This window comes from Ailuropoda melanoleuca, chromosome 4 (assembly GCF_002007445.2).
Source record: "Ailuropoda melanoleuca isolate Jingjing chromosome 4, ASM200744v2, whole genome shotgun sequence".
In the NCBI taxonomy this organism is placed as follows: domain Eukaryota; kingdom Metazoa; phylum Chordata; class Mammalia; order Carnivora; family Ursidae; genus Ailuropoda; species Ailuropoda melanoleuca.
In genome coordinates this window covers 61272200-61292875 of record NC_048221.1, presented here as the reverse complement: position 1 = coordinate 61292875, position 20676 = coordinate 61272200, and the positions used below count along the sequence as shown (strand labels likewise).

At 49.0% G+C, this 20676-nt stretch overlaps 1 protein-coding gene across 1 annotated transcript; it reads left to right on the top strand.

Annotated features, from left to right (window-relative positions):
• The first annotated feature begins 9623 nt into the window (after positions 1-9623).
• Positions 9624-20165, top strand: ECRG4 (ECRG4 augurin precursor). Its single transcript, XM_002913503.4, has 4 exons — positions 9624-10110; positions 14172-14219; positions 16177-16334; positions 19791-20165. Exons 1-4 carry the CDS (start codon positions 10032-10034, stop codon positions 19947-19949), a joined length of 444 nt encoding a protein of 147 aa, XP_002913549.1. The 5' UTR covers positions 9624-10031; the 3' UTR covers positions 19950-20165.
• The last annotated feature ends 511 nt before the right edge of the window (positions 20166-20676 follow it).

Genomic DNA, 20676 nt, shown 5'->3' with positions numbered 1-20676 from the left:
TCATGCTTATCTTTCCGTCCAAGGCTTGTAGTCAGGTAGACAGCAGTGAGGCAACAAGGTTTGGCTCTATGAACCGTAGTTACCAACTAAAGAGCGGGGGTTAGTGGTTTGGAATGGAACTTTCATAGAGGGTGGGGACAGGTGCTGCCCGAGAGACACAGGGACTCTGTGAACAGGGCTTTCAGTTCAGTCTGACAACAACCCTGGAGGGAAAGCAGTGACCTCCTGGAGGCAGTACTCAGTAATCTTCAGAGGAAAATCCCAGAAGGTAAGCTGGGAATGCCACAGAGAATGGGAAGCAAGGAAGTCGTCCTGAACGGCAGCATAAACATGGCCTCATGAGGGTCAGCAAGGCAAGAACATGGCAGAGGAAGAATGCATCTGATGTAAATGACAGAGCTAAGAAGAGTCTGGTGGGTTCATGGGTTGGGGAGGAAGGGGAGGGGAGTCTTCCCACAGAAAGCCTTGCTGGACAAGAGAGAATGGACAACAGCCCGACAAGGGAAGAACTTTCCAACGATTGAAGGCTCTAAAATGGGAATGGCCTCTCCATGGAGTGGGGAATCCCTAACATCTGAAGGGTTCATGCAGAGGCATGCAGGGTGGCCTGCTGCCCTGAGCAGGCGTCATGACATGGCCTATCAGAGCCCAGAAATCCCACTCACTTTGCTGCCAGAACTTCACATGCTTTTCTGAAAAACGTCCTCCTTCTTACATGTAAGCCTCCCAAAGACCGGAACTTAGTGGCTTTGCACTATTCCCTATTCCCACTTGATGAACGAACAAATAGCCTCACATGCCCTCAGGATCACTATGGAGGTTGAGACATGGAGCTAAGCACACACTCCCATATGGCTCAGCCATTGTCTGCCAGGGCTTTAGCCAAGAGAAATGAAAACGTGTCCACACAAAGAAGTGCACGGGAACGTCCATAGCAGCTTTGTTTTAATGGCCAAAAAATGGGAACAACACAAATATTGATCTGCTGGTGAATAGATAAATAAATAAATTGTATCATAGTCACACAATGGAATCTTCATAAAACCAATCGATAAAAAGAAACACATTACCAATGCATGCAACAACCTGGATGAATTAAAAAAACAGCACAGCGAGTGAGAGAAACTGGACACGAGAGTGAGCACCGTGTGGTTCCCTTCATATGGAATTCTAGAAAAGCCAAATCTGTGGTGGTAGAAAGTAGGTCAGTGGTTGCCAGAAGCCAGAGGGTGGGAGAAGGGAATGCCTGCAAAGGGGCATGAGGGAGTGTTTTTGGAGTGCTGGAATATTCTGCCATGATTAGGTAGTGGCTATGCAACTGTATACATTTGTCAAAACTCCTCGAATTACACACTTCAGATATGTGCAGGTTAGTTTCTTGTACTTTATTGATTCCTCGATAAAGTCACTAGAGAATGTAGATGTTCTCAGACTCGGTTTTCAGGGTTGGGGACAGTTGGGGAAAGTTGGAGCGTTATATTTAAGTAACTCAGCTGATTGCATGAGAGGAAGAAGGGCTCCGAGAAATTTTTTACTTCTTGGGCCCTTGGGCTGCATTTCCAGGGACTGGTGCCCAGGGCTTATCATGGCAGAGAAAAGGGTAACAGGGCTCACCCAATGGTCTCAGTGGCCATCATGGGGCTGTGCCCTGTGACTGCTGTCTCCCCTTCCGGGGTGCAGGAGCTCCTCTACCGCCAAGACCCTCAAAGTAGAGACAGGACTAATGGAAAGGGCCACTGGGAGCCACCTGCACGACAAAACCTTCCACCCCTCCACCTGGAGCTGCTCCAGGAACCCAAGCTACCCCACCCTTTCCTCCAGCACCAGGAAGCTCTCCAAGGATGAGGTTCACGGGTTAGGGAGTAAACAATGAATGAGTCAGGAGTGTATATCCGAAGCCTGGAGGGGTCTGACAAATGCAGTGTGAAAGATGACTTAAAAATACACAGCCGCCCCTCCCGTCCCTGCAACACACATGCATAGGGGAAAAAATAGAGCAAAGACAAAGCTCACAGAGCAAATACCTAAACTATTTCAAACTAATAGGCTAAGAGGATATAAACATCAAAGGGAAACGGAAATTTCCTGCGTCAATATCTTGGGCGAGACAAGGCTCTTGAGCAGAATCTTTTTTTTTTTTTTTTAAAGATTTTATTTATTTGACAGAGATAGAGACAGCCAGTGAAAGAGGGAACACAAGCAGGGGGAAGTGGGAGAGGAAGAAGCAGGCTCATAGCGGAGGAGCCTGACGTGGGGCTCGATCCCATAACGCCGGGATCACGCCCTGAGCCGAAGGCAGACGCTTAACCGCTGTGCCACCCAGGCGCCCCTCTTGAGCAGAATCTTAAGATGAAAAGGCGTGTTTGGCAGAATGGAAGAAGATCACCCCTGAACCATGGGTTCCAAATGATGAACTCCAAGTGAAGGGGCTGTATAGACTCTCAATCACTCATAGAAGCCGTCACCGCTCTTGTTTCTCATCAGACAAATCGGGATTATTTGGGGTCTTTAAAATGCCAGTTCCCAGATAGCTTTCAAACAGCTGGCAAAATCCAAGTGCAGTCTGTGACATTAGTGTCCACCTGCTGCTTGCCTGACTAGACCGCCGGCACCCTGAGCACCAGACTCGGCTCACACCTTCCCGTGCCCAGCACCCAACACGGAGGGTGAGCCCGGAGTGCAAATGGACCCAAGAAATGGAAGAGCGAGGACTGAGTCAGGAAATGTTCGGTGCTGGTGAGAACCGCCCACGGGCAAGTCACAACCTCAGGCCCTCGGCTTCCTTATCTGGAAAAGGGCTGTTCTGTTCCTGCCCACCCTGCAGGAGCTGAAGAGGACCAACTTGGGACTCATCAAGTGGTCTTTAAACTAGAGGCTTGGCATTACTCGGGCAGCCTCTTGTCCTCATAGGAGCTGGTGCCGTTGGGGATGGATAACAGGCCTGGAGGGGAGGTTGGTATCGCTGCTTTCTCCCCTCAATGAATGGAGGCTCTTTAACCGTCACTACATATCGTATTTTCATTTCGCAGAGCTCTTAGAGATACCGTGCCTTAACAGAAGGCACGAATGTCTGATGCTGGCGTGGGACTAATCGGAACGGCATCTTTTCTCTGGCTGTGCATGTACAAGGCTCTTCAATTCTGTGCGCAGTAATTACCAACATACATAGATAACAAGTGAAACATCCCAGAAAGAAAAGGAAATGAACAGTAAGACAAGAGTCATCAGGGGAGTTATGTGGATTGGATCATGTGGGTGTTGCTTGCACTTACCTGTTGGAGCTCTATTATTTGGCCCTGAATAGAGTTCAGTAGGGTTCTATCAGCGACGCTCCAAGATCCACAGGAGCGGCACCACGACAGGGTATCTGTCCCACCTCTTTGGGATTCAAGAAGTTTGTTAAAAGCTGAGGGGACTGCTTTGAGTTGTTTGTAAAGCCAGAGATCACGAAGGTGCTGGTGGTGCCTGTCGGTTCCTTTGGCCTCCGCCTGCACCACCAGTGCCCAGGGGTGGCTTGGCCTTGCTGGTTCCCAGCTGACTGGAGTGCCGCCTGGTGTGTAGGACCCAGCTCGGGCAGCAGGCCTCCGGCTTTGGTCCTGGTGCCCCGTGCTGCTGTCCATCACCTCTGGAACCTCGAGCCCCCTCCTATCAAAGCCATACTTCGTGTGCAGTGGTTGAGCGGCTGCTTTGGACTTTGTGTTAATAACCCACCGGGGTCCTCTGCCCCGCGGGTAAAAGGAATTTGGGAAATGTGCACAGGGAGTTGTGCTAACGTGGGTAGCTGTGCTATCCTTCCACGTGCCAGTCTGCTCTGGGCTCTGTGGTCTCCCCCAGCTGTCGGGATCTTTTCTGTTAGAATGCTGCCTATTCAAGGCACGAAGAGATTGGAAAACTGGCCCCATTCCACACGTTAATCTGCTTTGATCACATCACCTATCTCACGGAGGTCACCTGGGGATACAAATAGCCTTTTTTTTCTCTCCCCCAAGACTCTTCAGCTGTCCCCAGGCCCCCGAGTGGAGGATTTACATTCACCTGCGCTAAGGACCACATCTGCCTGTGGCGTCCCGGAAACCTCCTCAGGAGCCCTGCTTGCAAATTCAGGAGCCCTGCTTATACAGAGCCCTTCAGTGAGCCAGAACTGTGCATAATGAGGACTTTGTGCTTCTCAATATTTTTTTAGATCAAAAGGAAACTTTCCCACTTTCCCTGCCTTTGACTTCAGTTATTTGAAATGGCAAAAGTTATTAAAGTTCCAACACAGAAATATGCTTAATAAACAAGAAAGGAGTTTTGAAGACCCACCACTAAGCATGAAAATTAACCCCCAGTTGCCAGGCCCTAGGTGTACACAGTGTCTACGGCTGGCATTTGGCAGGGGTCTTTATGCAATGGTCCTTCCTTATTATTATAACTGAGAAGTTGCTATGAGCTTTTGTTATGTGTAACATCCAGTTTTCTGATATCTCACTTAAAATAAAAAACTGAAACATACAAGGTGTTCTTGTTTATACACAACCTGTGTGACTGCAAATTCACTTTTAGAAGGCAACATTTATTCATTCATCAAATATTTACCGAGTGTTTGATTTTATGGGGCAATAAAAAATGAGAATAAACAGATTGAGGAGCTCAAAAGCTTAAAATCCATTGGAGAAAAGAAAAATAAAGTACACAAATAAATCCAAGGGGGAATGGGGAAACATTCAGGGGGACCTCGGAGTTATGCAAATTCAAAGGAAAACATAGTCCTGGCCCAAAAGAAGTAGGAGAGACCTCTCGGCCTGAAGGTTGGGTGGGTATGGCGGGTTAGAGATGGTCACAAATTCTTTAACATTCTTCCATTGAGAAATGGCATCTTTGTCCCTCCCCCTGAAAACTGATGGGTTCTCTGACTGTTTCAATCCATAGAGGATGGTGGCACAGATTCATGTCACTTTCTAGGCCAAGACCTTAAGATACTGGCAGCTCTGTCTTCTTGTCTTTTGGAACAACTGATCTTGGAATAGTCTCTCTGGGAGCCACGGATCTCCCTGTAGGAACTATCCTGAGATCCTCATGCTGGATAGACCAGCACAGAAGCCACATGGAAGCACTTCAGGTGACAGTCTCAGCTGAGTTGACCCCACTAAGCAGATAACCACACTAAGGCACCAGACACGTGAGCACAGCTCTCCAGGACTGTCCAGGGCGCCCATTTGCCAACTGTTGAGTGAGCTCCATCACCACCGTGTGCAGCACAAGAACCACCCAGCTGAGCCCTGCAGGGACAAGTGGCCAGCACAGGATGGTTTTGACCAGCACAGATGATGGCCCGATGACATCCCAGAGAAGGAGAACGTGGTGGGCAAAGCCACGAAGGCGTGAAGGTGAAGAGAATCTACTCAAGAATTTGAGTTTTGGGGAAATTAGTAAACTTACAGGAAGTGTAAGGGACAAAAATAACTATTATCCATAGTTCAAGGCTAAATAAAGAGTCTGAAGGTCATTTGTTGTGTTATATATTCTATAGTCAATGGGGTGCCACTAAAATTCTATATTTTTTCAACTTGTGATTATTGAAATTTATAAATATACACAGAAAATAATATAACGATCCTCTGTAGACATCACCACTGGGGTTCAAGCCACGTCTAAGTGGTTTCCTAGCAAAATAATTATCAATGTTTGCCAGCCTTTTTTCCTGAAATATTTTTAGCAAATCCCACACATCAGATCATTTTATCTGTAAATCTTCTAACACATAAGGGCTTTAAGAAGTAACTGTAAAGTCATTTTCATGCCTAAGAAGGTAACAATCTTAGTAAGACACCCATTCCATAATCAAATTTCCCCTATCAAATTTCTCATATTGTGTTCTTAGTCCTGGTTTGCTGGACTCAGAGTCAAACTGGGTCCCACACTGCCTTCGGTTGATTGGCTTCTAAGGCCTCTTGTAAGAAACGGCAGTGGCGTGTCAGACGCTGCCCTCTTGCCCGTGCTGTTTTGTTCTGTAGAGTTCCCCAGCGTGCGCTGGGCTCCGGGTGCCCTGACCAAGTGTATCAGTCAGCATGCTGTAAGGGAGCAGGAAGAGAGGGAGGAAGTTGGTCAGGGCGGCATTTTGAGGTCAGGGAGCCACGACAGGGCTCTGTTCGAGCTCAGTCTGATAACGTACAATACTGAGGAGTAGGGGAGATGGGGACCCATCCTTAAGGAAGGCTCCTGGGCTCCTGGGCCAGCCTGCAGGGTGAGGAGAGAACACAGAGACCGTGAGTGGAGAGGTCACAGGGAAGTTCTGGTAAAGATAACCTCTCTCAGGTGCTTACTGCTTACCAAGCTCCCTACATGAGACTTCTGGTGTCCACCTGCTAGATGATGTTTCTCGAATTCCACAGAACCACAGGGGACACGTGATTTATGTGCATGGTTAGTACACAACACATAATGAACTAGAACCCAAAAGCCTGTGTTCTTTGCTGCTGTGCCAAATGGCAGAAATTAAGCCCCTGGGGCTACTCTGGGAAATGGGGGGGAAGATGTACGCTGCTGGGGGCAGGGAGGTCAGGCACAGACTGAGGGAAGCAGGCGAGGTTCCTGGAAAGCCCCGTGAGCCGAGCATCTCAGCACGTACTCGAGAGCATGGTGGCCATCAGCACCCTCGAAGAGCCACTTCTTACAACACATGCAGAGCCCTGGGCCCACCCGAGACGGACTGGATCAGAATTCCTGGGAGCCTGACCCAGGAACGTGCGCTAATAGGCACCTCGGGATTTTTCGCCCTAGTTTGAGAAACACTGGAATGAAGAATGGGACGAGCTCGAGCAGAGGGAGTAAGGAGAGCCATGCACTTGAGCGGGATGTCAAATTGAAGTAAACAGGGAGAAAAGGACTTTTCACAGTGCCTCGTACGTAGCTAGTACTCACAGATACTTCTGAGTAAACACGTGGAAAGGAGATTTGGTATCAGGAACTGGCATAGTGTCTCCAGGCGAAGCACCCAGTTTCGCATCCCCGAGGAAGGCAGAGTCAGTGGCTCCCTGCCACCAAACACTGTTTATGAAAGGGCTCCTTACCTTGTGGGGAACACGGAGACTTCCATCACACTGGGCACCTCTAATTGAAGAAGCTACTGTAACGGCCACTGAGGCCCAAGCTTTCCGAGCCCCCTTGACAACTGAACTATCCCATGTGTGTGCGGGAGAGACGCAGAAATCCCACCAAGCAGGATGTAGTAACCCTGGACCAGGCATGAAGGAACGTGAACGAAGGACTGAGGCGGATGGGTGGTTGCGAGAGCAGCGTGCTGTTTTACCAGTGGTGATAAGATGTTACTACCAGTGTGGAAAGCAGACGAGAATATTGGAGCCGAAGACACTTCCCTCTGGAATACGGTCGAGGCGAAGAACGCCCAGTGAGCATTTTGAGAAATACACATTGAGACAGGATTGAACAGAACTGAACTGGATTCGATGGACACTGTCATGAATCTGATGCTTTTAATAGCTCTTTTTATTAATTAATGTCTTCCTGTTCGTAACCATAAGTCTTTATTTTGAGGGGCTTTTTTTCTTTTTAAGGAAATGAAAATGAAACCAATGAAATTTTGCTTTTTTAGAGATAGCACGAGTGGGGAGGAGAGGGAAAGAGAAAAGCCTCAAGCGGACTCACCACTGAGCACGTAACCCAACAACGCATGGCTGGGTCCCATGACCCGGAGACCATGACCCGACCGGAAATCAGGAGTTGGGCACCTAACGAACTGAGCCACCCCGGTGCCCCTAAAATGTTTTTTAAAGACGATTGCTTCAAACCCAACTATCATGGCACATTACCTGTGGGGTAGGGGGGTGGTGGGGAGGGGCCCCTGGGGGGTTGATAAAGTTGTTTCCTGATCTTGGTATCGTATATCTGATCTCCACACTTTGGATTATATTCCAATACAAATTTGAGCCAAAGAGGCTGTCTCTTTGATTGGCAGAGATGGACAAATCGGTCATAATTTGGGATGTGTAATATCCACTTCTCCGGGAACCATAAAATCTTCTGGAAAACCATCCTTGTTTTGCAAGTAAACATGATCATGTGTATCTGCTGGGTGTAAACCGAGCTTCCGCGTACTCTTCTGGCAACGTCTTCTCACCACCGCCCTCCCTGTGAAAGATGCGGCTGTTCCCGGTGCCCCAGGGTGCTGGCTGGAGCAGACTGGAGGTGGTACATGAATGAGCCTGATCTCAGGAACTGTTCTTCCCGCCTATGGCAATTATCTTAAAATAATTTTCTGTAGGATCCTTGATTTGTCTTACCAATTCTACATCAGTGTTTGTTTTTAAATCAAAGTTCATTTTTTAAAAAATACAGGCTCAGAAAACATTAGGATTCTATATCCACTTCGTCTTCAAATGCTACAACTGCATAAACTGATGAAAGCAGACCTTTTTTTCCCCTTGGAATCTTTGAATTACGAGAAAATAAAATCACTGCTCTGTATTTTCAGCTAAAAACGAGAAGGGATGGGGGAGGGGAGGAAATGTACGTCTGCATCCAAAAGACAGAAGAAGGAAACTGTCCAGGGAGATGGCTACTGTCCTTACATGGCTACATGAACTCAGTTCTGATCGGACCCTAGTTACAAGAGAAGTTAAATGTTCTCTTAGAAGCAAATTCTGCTGGAGATTTGGAGCACAGAGGGGATGATATCCACAAGATAAATGAGAGATTACAATTAACATCTTTAATGTATGTCCTAAACCAATCCAAACAGAACACTGGCTTTGTACTTGCTTTGGTTTTCTTCCTGCTAATAAATGTCTCGTCCCTGGGCTAGAGTAAATCCATGCTACCATGCTTTTCCTCCTTCTCCCTGGTTCCTCCGGTCCCCCAAGGGTTGGTGAGCATCTCCCTACAATAGTTAGGCGTGTGACCCTGGGCCACCATCTGCCTCCTGTAGCTCAGAGTTAAGGTGCTTCTTTCCCAGTGCCTGCTGGGGAAAGCCAAGGGCTTCACATGGAGAGCGGATCCTAGGGCAGGATGGTAAACACTGACCAGGGGAAGGTATAACAAGGGAGAACCCAGCCGAGGAAAAGCAATCTAGCTGAGCTCAGAGCAGATGTTGGGTGGGAAGGGGCCCTAAAGTAATATCCGCACCGTGGCCATTTTGTAAATGCAGGTGACCAGCTCGAGGTCAGTTGGGACGACTTGGGTTTAGTTTTCCTCCACCGCCCCACACTGCCCCTTAATGCGTCCTCTGTGTTTGGGCAGGCCTGGCACAGGGGTGGCACTTCTGCGGTCTCACTGGGCCTTCCTTTAGTATCTTCTAGGTGTGCACCAATTATGGGGCGCACAGAGGGGCCCCTTTGTCCTGCGAACACCTACGGAGTTCACCAGATTCCTGGTTTCTGAAAGGCTTTTCTATCAGAGTAGTTTGGGGGGCGAAGTTTTCCTGAACTGCAGTTCTGAACCCAGACTGTGGAGCCTTTCAAAATCTCACAAAACACAACACCGCCAAAGGCATCTTTAAGCCCAGCGCGCGGAATTAAGGAAATTCCAAAGGCCACTTTAGAAGCCAAGGCGGGGGCAGGGCCCCGCCCGCGCCCGCTAGGGAGCGAGATGCTGACGAAGGGAAGCATCAGCGGGGAGCGGAAAGGGGGAAAGCGAGCAGTGCGCGAGCCAGGCCGGCCGAGAGGGGAAGGGGGGAGAGAAACCTGAGCTGGGACCGGGTAGTCCATCTCCCCATCCCTTCCCCTGACCCCTGCGGCCGTCAGTGGCCCCGGCATCGCGCGCGTCCGTGGCCTTGCAGCCGAGGGACGGCGCCCCCGTGGAGCGGCGGCGGGGGTGACGGTGTGACAGGGGTACGGGGGCCGGGGTGCGGGGCTTGGTGGCGTTCCGAGAGACCGCTTGGCCTGTGGCCCGTTGGCTCTGCGCCCAGCCGTTAGGTCCCGCCCCGGCTGGAATGTAGGGAGCGCCCGCCTGCCTGCGCCCCTGTCCAGGCGCGCCCAGTCCTCTTGTGCAGCGGCTTGAGGTGCGCGTCTCCCTCCTGCCCTCTCGCCGCAGCCATGGCCGCCTCCTCCGCGCGGCCCACCGTCTTGGCCCTGATCGCTCTGGCGCTGCTCCTGCTGCTGTGCCTGGGCCCAGGTAAGTGGGGCGATGGCAGGGCGCCGGGGAGGAAGATCGGGGATGGAGTGAGGGCGGAGGGACCCAACCGGAGCCCGGGCAAGTACCATGGGGTGATAGGGGGCTTGGGTTTTGCACATGCACGAGTGGGAGCGTTCCTCAAGACAGAGTACCAGGGTTAAGGGCGGGGTCTCAGACATGCGTGGTTACCTTGGGAAAGAATGAGGGCCAAGGTCCGAAGGAGGGGCAAGAAGTGTTTTGGAGGGGCAAAGGGGTAACGGGAGCTATCAGCGGTGGGGGCCCTCCAGGACTGAGGGGAGCCCAAGAGCGTCATTATGGAGATGTCCTTCCAGGCAATGCTTTACCAAGCGTCTCCCAACTGAATCAAGTTCCAGGTCTGCCAGACTGTGCACAGGCCTCAGATCCCCTATGGGGGAAATGCTTTTAAAGGAGAAATGCTTAACCTTCTGTGCTTCATGGAGCCCTCAGTGAATCGGTTGAAAATTCTAGGTTCGTGCCCTATGAAATAAGCATATTCAAATACATCCCCAAAATGAAGTAGGTTGCCGGGGGTGCAGGCATCTGAACCCTGGGAGTCTACAGACCCCACCTGAGGGTTTTGTCCTGACCGGACTACCTTTCCACTTGTAGGACCCTTTATGGCTCACTCGGGGCCTCATGCCTGCATGAGCGCCTTTGAGGCTCACAACTCTGAGAGGCATAGGATGATCCCAGATCCTCTGCTAAGGGTCCTGGGGCAGGAAAGCATGGAACGCTTGCCCAAGACCAGGAGACTGTGCTCTTCCCCCTACAAAGTAGCTACCTGATGACACCATGATTGCTTTGCTTCCCTGCTTTGCTTATTCAAAACAGGTATGGAAAAGCCAACTCCTGGTGGAAGGGAGGGAGGAAGCCTGCCCTAGGAGCCTGAGGCCAAAGCCCCAGGTCTCCAGCACAGCGGGGGACCTGTTCAAGTGGGGAGAATTGCTCTCCTTCTAAGTTACAACCACAGGGGACGCTAATCAGTTACATGATTGATCTACCCTCTCCTACTTTGTTCCTCCCATTTTCAGAAGCACATCTGAATAAAAGGAGCGAGCACCTGCTATAAGCCATTCCTTTTCAGATTTGTGTTTTATTTCATTCGTGCCAAGAACGCAGTGAAAGGTGTCAGTTAAAATATTATCATCATTGAGCTGGAATGTGAAAGTTCTTATGACATAACATGAAAATCTTTATACATCCAGTCCCACAGATGGCTCCTTATGACATCCAAAAACATTTAATGGAGAAAATGATCATTGCTCCTTCTTGAAGAGTTTTATTAAATAGTCAGTGCCTTCAAAGGGGGCGTCCTACAATTCTGTATCTGCTGGGAGAGCTAATGTCAGGTTTAATAAATTCAGGAGTGCCTATTATCAGCCTAGAAGTAGTGACTGATGATATTGGGGCAAAAAACCTCCATACTGTAGGAAAAAACTCACAGCTATTCAGTTGTTCATTTTTTTCTTCAAACAAATTTAGTGTGTCCGATCACATATATTAATATTTATTTATACTTCAGTGTCTAGTAATTGGCACAGTGGCAACATCAATAATTCATCACTTAGGATTTTTCTGTGTCTTTCTGTTGTAGAGATGAGTTCTGGTGAGGCTTTCATTTCCAGAACAGTAGTGACACATTTGCTGCTAGAAATTGCAACGAGATCGCAAATGCCTGAATCCAATGTCTGTTTCAACATCAGGCCACATTTCATTCATTTATTGTTAAGAAGGCAAACAGATGGAGGGGCGATACTTAATTCTGTGTGTGCCACGCTGTTGTTAGAGATGGACCAATGTTAAGATATTAATGAATGCTAATATTTGTGCCAAGGAACGTATCTGTCTGCTTTGGCAAACGTGTTCATAGATTTCTTTATTGACTCTTAAGATCTGATGGGAAGCACAGCCTTTAAGTGTAGTCCCACCCTAATTAAATAATCCCCTCTACAGGAGTCCCATCAAGTGCCCATCTCTGCTTATTTACTCTTGATGGGGAACCTCGTGGGGTGACTCACCCCATCTTTGGAGTGGCTGCCCAGGTGTTGGAAACCTTAGTTTATGCCCTAATCTATGGCCCAGGGGTGTTTCTGGAAACTATTTGTTGACTCATTTTTTCAAATGGTACTCCACTGTACCAGTTTACATAGTTTAGAATGTACGTATTATAAATACCTATAATCAAATCATTTGAAGGCTTGGTAAATTTTTAACAAAGTTTATACATTTTTAGTGAAAGTTGCTAGTAATGCTTTACTGAGAAGTGCGATGTATTTTTATTTCTAATCCCTGTGCCCAATTTTGGAGTTGAGAGGGTTGTTGGTAATAAATGTATGATGTACGAAAAAAAACCCAAATCCCTGGTTCCTAGAAATTCTTCCCAACCGTGTTTCCTGGCTGGCGTGCCTCCTCTAAAGGCAGGTGGGTGGTGCTCAAATTCAGATGCCCACAGAGGGCTACTAAGTGAGATGGCTCTTATGTACCCCGAGGTGTGCTGAGTGACTCCGGCCCAGAGGCCTTCAAATTCAAGCTTTGTAAACACTGGGTGTTTGTGCAGGTAAAGCTCAGCTGCGGGCAGCCCATTTGAGACCTTTGGTCCCAAGTGTGCTTTTTCCCCCCCAATTACATAGTAAATTCTTTAAGCAGGGGGTGGTTCTTAATCTTACCCTGTTCCCAGACACTTTTGAAAGGCTGGCTAAAACTATGGCTGCTATTCCCAGAAAACTGCACCTTTGCAGATGCAAGCACAGGCCTTAGGGTCTGTCCAGGGATGGGGAGGTGAAGGACCTGCCTGAAAAGGTGGACAGCACCCCCTCCAACCTGGGACCTGACCAGCTCCTTACACCGGAGCACGCTCTGTTCGTTACTTCTGAGGCCGTGCTTTTCTCCCGGGGGCTATGGATACCCCTTCCGGGGACGAGCCCTGTACCTACAAATAGCACCGAAGGGCCAGACGTGTCTACAGGTCCTCCTCACACCTGTGCACCAGGAAGAGGAGGGGGTCCTACCAGGCCAGGCATGTTATCTTCTATTCAAATGTTTAGCTGCTTAGAAATACTTTCAGGACTGAATAAAAATTACAGCAAATGGTACTTCTCGGGGTCTGCCCACCTCTGTCTTCACATGGCGACCTTCTCTGTACCCTCTCCCTCTCCTCCAAAGATCCCAACCATCGGATTCAAAACCCACCTAATGCTGAGTGAATTCAGTCAAGCAGAGAAAGATAATTATCATTTGATTTGTCTCATCTATGGAACATAAGAACTAGGAAGATCGGTAGGGGAAGAAAGGGATAAAGAAAGGGGGGGTAATCAGAAGGGGGAACGAAGCATGAGAGACTATGGACTATGAGAAACCAACTGAGGGCTTCAGAGGGGAGGGGGGTGTGGGAATGGGATAGACTGGTGATGGGTAGTAAGGAGGGCACGTATTGCATGGTGCACTGGGTGTTATACGCAACTAATGAATCATCGAACTTTACATCAGAAACCAGGGATGTACTGTATGGTGACTAACATAATAAAATAAAAAAACATTGAAAAAAAAAAGCCCACCTTAGAGCCAGCATGATACCACCTCCCTCATAGTTAACTGAGATCCTTGATTACATCTCCAAATGCCCTCTTGCCAAACAAGGTCACATTCAGAGGTTGTGGCTGGATATGAATTTGGGGGGAACACTTGCACTTACTATGCCATAAAAAGGGAAAGTCCGCAGGAAGGTACGCATGCCGGGTGGCCTGGCCTTGTAATAAGACATCAGGGGCTGAAAAGACACTGTCGTTTCTCCTAGGGAGTACCTCAAATCGTAATACCCCTGCTCAGCCACCGTCACTGTCCTCAGTCTGGTCATGAGCAGCCTGGTTTGCTTTTCCTGCATGACAGGGAACGTGGCAAACGGAGAAACGCTGACTCTGGTAACTCAGGTTACCAGATAGAGATGCGGGCGGGCGGGGATTTTTTCCAACTCTGGTTCTTGCACTTGAGAAATGAAAGGGTACGGTGCAACTCTGACACGACTTCTCTGTTCATTCCGTTAGGTGGCATAAGTGGGAATAAACTCAAGCGGCTGCTTCAGAAGCGGGAAGGTAAGGGTACCCCACACGGAGAAGGGCGGCATTCTTAACGGGTCGCAGTGCAAGGCGATGTTGAGTGCACTCACTGGGGTCTGTGTTTGGAACATCGAAGTGTTTACTCCTTGAAGGTTGGCAGATCTGAAGGGCTTACTCTGCGGCTGTGCGTGCGGTATTTTATTAGGTAAATATTATTGCCGTAAATGTTTGAAGATTATTTCTCTGAAAGCTGTCAGTGTGGATCCCAAAATAAAAGAAACAGTGCGACAGTGTTAATTGAAAGCTGTGTATTTAGAACCATGATACCCTTTGGAGCACACAAAACATCCGCTGTGAGGCAGACTGGGAAGAGTACTGTTGTGGTTCTCTATACCCAGTTAGCCCTTGGGGGCAGGGTGGAACAGAAAAAGCCGTTTTGTTACTAACACCTGTTGTGAAAAAATACTCCTGTGACGTGGTAGCGGGCGGCAAACCGTTGTAGAAACAGAAGAGGCTGGGAGCCATGCGCTGTGAGTTCCGGGCCCGCCATAATCGGGTAGATCAGTTGGACCAGTCATGGGTCTTGTGAAGGTCATCTTCCCTTGGAACTGTCATCTTCGCCTGGAAAATGAAGAAGTTGTCTACCTTTTGGAAATTAGGAGTGTGACCACGTTTCTGATGGGAACCTTTGATCCCTTATTCTTCCCTCCCTGCCCCCCACCCAGTTAAGAGGGGATTCTGGCAGGCTCAAGTCTGCTCCCTGACCGTGTGGCTCCCTAGTGCTGTTCACATGCTTCTCAGTCAGCCCTCCAGAGATCCCCCAGGTGCTGAGCACTTGGGGCCCCTCGAAGGGGCAGGAGGCTCCTGAGGGAGCTCGCGGCATCTCTCTCAGCATTTCCAGCTGCTCACCAGGCCCTGGCCAATCCCCGATCTCTGTGCTGGGCAGCCCGCTCCTCCAGAGCACCCAGGGCAATGGAAGCTCTCGAAGGGCCAGCCTGTCAGAGGTGAGAGAGAGCAGACCACCAAGGTAATCGCGAGTCCTGGTGTACATCTTCAGTGCTTACTCGAGCCAAGCCTAGAAACACATATTAAGCACCTACTATGTACAAAAGAGTTGTAACAAGCCCTGAGAGAGACATAGATGAACAGGAAGTGAGGAAACAAATCCATGGCTATTTATGCATGTGACCAGGGATCACACAGCACACTTCACTCCCATCATCCTATGCGGCCTTCATGACAACACCAAGATGGGGACTGCCAGTCGAGTTTTAATAGATGAGGGGCCAAAAGCAGGGGCAGATGCAATGACACAGCTGCCTCCCCTGAGCCCAGCCTGCACAAGTGGTGCCTTTTAAACAGTTGAGACCACAATGAGAAGACGTTGGGAGAAGCTGAGTGTGAAAGTAAGGGCCAGTACCCGTCAAGACTTGGGTGAATCATCGAAGATCTGTGAGGCCCGCAGAGGGTGGCCCGGTCTGCTCCCGCTCTCCAGGGTGAAATCTTGCTGTACCGCCGGGCTGGGCCTGGGCTCAGCGTCCCAGGTCTTTTTTCTCCATGGTCTCCTATCCTAAGCAAGCACAGTGCTCTCTGGTTGGCATGTGCAAGGAACATACGTTTGTGTGGCCTTAGACATCCAGTTGTTTCCTAAACGCTTAAGGGGTATGCCGCCAGCCCCTGCCTGAGGCCTGGGGTCCAGGCCTGGTGAGTCGCTGCAGAGGATGGGCTAAATCTTATCTTTTCCCTGTGCCTTAGAAATTGGGGGCTAGCCTGTGCCCCTTGACATGGCTGCACCCAAGTGGAGATCTTACTACCAAGGGGCATGGAGACTGATGACAGGTGGCCGTATTTTATCACATGTGGTGTAAGAATGAAAATCAAAACCATCTGAGGCAGGGTGGACTTGGGGTGCGGGGTATATACTAGTGACTCATCCCAATAAGGAAAGAAATCATTCTTTGTACTTTGGGGGGTGGGGAATTGATCATTTCAGCACCCGCTCCGACCAAGAGTAAAGTGGTGGTGGACGAGAGCAAGGCCAAAGAATTCTTGAACAGCCCGAAGCGCCAGAAGCGGCAGCTGTGGGACCGTTCTCGGCCGGAGGTCCAGCAGTGGTACCAGCAGTTCCTCTACATGGGTTTCGACGAAGCGGTGGGTATTCCCACCCGCTGGCAGCCTGGCTCCTCCCAGGGCGGTGGGGTGGGGACAGAGGCTTGGCTTGAGGAAACAGGGCACAGATAATTAGGCTTCAGAATTCACTCCAAAAAGGATGAGCCCCCATTACAGGCCAAGTCCTCCCCAGGCATTGGATAACATTTCCATTGGGATACAGGGACATCAGCTGGCATTTTTCAACATACCACATGCAAATGGGAATCTCTCCCAAGATGACTGAGAAACGGGATTCCAAGGAAGCCATTGTCCAAAATGGCTGGCACTTAAATTCATCCCAGAATCCCATGTAACTTATCTGCACAGTTTGCCTGGGTGTCTTTAAAATAACTCACAACCGGGGTGCCTGGGTGGTTCAGTTGGTTGGGCAGCTGGCTACCTTTGGCTCAGGTCTTGATCCCAGCGTCCTGGGATCGAGCCCCACATCAAGCTCTCTGCTCAGTGGGGAACCTGCTTTTCCCCTCTCCTTCTGCCTGCTGCTCTGCCTCCTTGTACACGCTCTCTCTCTATCAAATAAATAAATAAAATCTTAAAAAAGAAATAACTCACAACCTCCCCAAAACACATTTGCAGCTTTACCTCCCCAAAATGTCAGAAACAACAAGATTGATGCAAAGACCCATGAGGATAATGGGAAGAGATGAGAAGTGACTTTTTAAGAGAGATGGGTCTTTGCAGATGTGTTCGGGAAAATCTGGCAATGCATTTGCAGAATGAGATGGTGCCATTCCATTCATGTGTTCAGGCAGGGTGATGAGTGGATATATTCACTAAGCCAAGGAAAAAGAATGTTTACAATCACAGACTGTAGCTGGGGGCAGAGTTGAAGTCGCAGGGTCTGATGCGTAGAAGCAATTGTACAGAGTGACCAGCAGGGCGGCGCCAGCAGGAGTGCTGTGTTGGAGGCTCAGCTGTGGCCTGGAGAACACTCAGGCTGCCACTCCAGCTGGAAGGGGGACTGGGACAGATGAAGGGCAGCATCTCCAAGCGGGGGCAGCTGGAGAAGCACTTCTCCAAAGGGCCCAAGATGCGTTCTGTACATAGGGGATGTATAAGACATCGCAATAGATGCAACATAAAATTAAACTCTTTAGAAGCCTCATTTTTAATGGCTGCATAAAATGCAGTCGTGTAGCTGGATTATAATTTCCTTCCCATTCCCAATCATTGGATATATCAGTTATTCCCTAATTACCTTTTTGCTACTCAAGTATAATTTTTTTCTGTGCAAAAAGCTAAATACATACACCCAGACTCTGCCAGGCAGGATTCTAAGCACCTGTATGGATTAACTTACAATCACAGCAACCCAAACGACAGGCACTATGATTCACATCTCTGTGCGCCACTTGTCCCATAGTTGGTATTGCGTTCTTCCCAATGCAGTTGCTCAGGCAGAAGGCAGACTCACTGAGGGTCTTTGGGTGCTGTCAGACTGCACATTCCCGGAAGTCACGTGCGAGGGCACCAATTTTCTGGCATCTTCAGCACCACCTTGAATTCTCACTGAAAATTAAAAAAAAAAAAGTACTTTGGTTGAACATGAAAATGGTATGTCCTTGTAGTAATTTGCGTTTCTTTGATGTAGTCCATGTATTAAGAGTCTAACATGGAGAAATGGCTAAAATGATGACTGGTGACAAAAACCAGAATAAAGGTGAGGATCCATAAGATTATAACTAAATAGTCACAGAAAAGGGACGCCTGGGTGGTTCAGTCAGTTAAGCATCTGCCTTTGGCTCAGGTCATGACCCCGGGGTCCTGAGATCGAGTCCTGCATTGGGCCCCTTGCTCAGTGGGGAGCTGCTTCTCCCTCTGCCTGCCGCTCCCCCTGCTTGTGCTCTCCCTCTCTCTCTGATGAATAAATAAAATCTTTAAAAAAATATAAACAGTCACAGAAGAGACTAGAAGGAAATACATCAAACCTGTCTGTTGTGGTTGTCTTTGGCAGTGGAGTTACGATCCCCCTTTTTCTCTGCCCCACTCCCACGCATCAATTTGTAAAATGTGTGTTATTTCTGTACTCACAAAACGTTTCTTTAATTTCTGGAAAACCTGGATGTTTCAAGGTCTGAATTTTGCCAAAACTTCAAACACGATTGTAAAATGCGAAAAACCAAGGAGAAAGATGATTTCACTCTGGGAAAGGCTGCCGTGTTGTGGGGAAAGCAAACATTCTCACATTCATGGCAGAGGCCAAGGGAGGGCTGAGCAGACGCCAGAGCCCCTGGGGCTCAGCGGGCAGAGGAGGGCAGCAGTGGTGCTCACCGGCGTGGCATGGGCTGACCCACTACTCACCCGAAGGGGGCGGCCACAGAGAACACCATCATGGGTGAGGCCGGGCCTTCCAGCTTCAGGCAGTGCTCAAATACTCATGCTCCCTGGCAGTCTTACTAGACTCCTGCAACCTAACCACGGGAAAATTCCATCCAGGCAGTTGGTGGGGGGGCTGCAAACTTGCTGTACAGCATCCTTAGAGATTAGGATGCAGGGGTGCACTGGCCACACTTTGAGAAAAATTGGACCCAAACTTTTAAATACCCTGCAGTCTCCCTAGGTCATCCTTCTCTTGTCCCCGCCTTCTTGGCCTCACACCAAACCTCTCACCAAGCCGTCAGCACTGACACATGAGAGCACCCATCTACATTCATCTCACACCTTCACTACCCGCAGAGAATTAGTCTTTCCTTTAAGAGAGGCATCCATAGCGAAGACCAGTGACCCCAGCTGTAAACCTAAAAGTCCTTCTGTGCTTCTCACTCCCTTCAGTTCTTCCCCTTCCCTTTCATTCCTGCTAACTGCAACTGTCTCTTAGCAACTGTAGGCTTCAGGAAGGCAGGGAGTCTGGCCTACTTGCTTTGGGTGGCCCTTCAGTGGCCGGCACAGGGTTGACAGGCTGGGCCCATGTAGTCAGCGCTTGTGGAATGAGCAAGGGCAGCCATGCCAGCGCTAGCCAACACCACGGGCATAAAAGAGCCGCCACTGCAAGTTCGCGTGGCTCCGCCATGCCAGGGTGGAGGTGACTGAATTTAGCAAGCATCTACTCTGTGCACTGGAGTGGGACAGGCCCAGGGCAGGCCAGGGAGAGAAGGCAATGTCTGTAAGATGTGTGCAGCCTGGGGGTCAGGCCAAGCTATTGCTATCTTTGGGAGATGTCCATTTTATTTCCCAAAGAAGAGAACAATGTTTGAGTGTCGGGTGTATTTAGAACTCATAGCGCAAACGTTTTCAAGGGCTTGGACTCCTCTGGGGACAATGGCTTTTATCCACGGGCTGTGTTGACCTCTGAGCACAGAATAGTATCAGGAAGAGTGATTCTTGGTAAGAGTTGTTAATCACTGAAGACAAGCCGTCACAGAGAAGAGCCAGAGATAGGATGTAGTCTAGGGGGAGTGTGTGTCCTTAAATCTGTTCTGTTTTTCTCTTTTTCTCCAGAAATTTGAAGATGACATCACTTATTGGCTAAACAGAGGTCGGAATGGGCATGACTACGATTACTACCAGCGACACTATGATGAGGACGCAGCGATTGGTCCCCAGAACCCCAACAACTTAAGGCACGGAGCCAGCGTCAACTACTACGATGACTACTGACCATCACTCCGCACTCCGTGGCCAGCCACAGAAATGACCCCTTCACTGCCTCACACCATGTGGCTTCTGCTGGGCTTTCCTTCAGCAGATCTTTTCTACCCCCTTTCTGCAACCAGGAAGGAAGAGTTAAAACAAAACAACATCGATGCCTTTTGATGTTCCATGCAAGCACCTAACAATGCATTCCATCAAAAAATAGAAATAAAAGCATTTTGTTGAAAACAAACGTCTCAGAATTCATTTGCATGGAAAGTAAGCTGGCCACTGTTTTCATTCCCTGGATTTTCTCAAAGTTGAAGTCTCCTCGGAGAGGCAGCTCTCCGTCACCGTTACCCTGCCAGGAATCTGTGTCACTGCCCGGGCAGACCATGGGAACGCGCAGGGGTCTTTCGTTTGTTAGAATTCCGCCCGTGCGAAATACAAGATAGGAAACCAGCAAGAGAATCTGGTCAAAAATTATTTAAGGTGACAGAACACGGTTTGGAGTATTCTAATCACTGCACAGGTGTTTGAGACCTTCTGGGCCCAGGCCCTGAGCTAGAGCTGGGCCTGTTTAATATGATCATGCAGGGAAAGAAGGGTGACAGGGAAAAAGCTAAAGTTCGGGTGAATTCAAGGCCTCCGTTCTCTTAAAAAAAGTAAATTGTCGCCAATGAATTCAAGAAATATTTAAGAATATAATTCACATGGTATATTTTTTTAAAGATTTTATTTATTCGACAGAGAT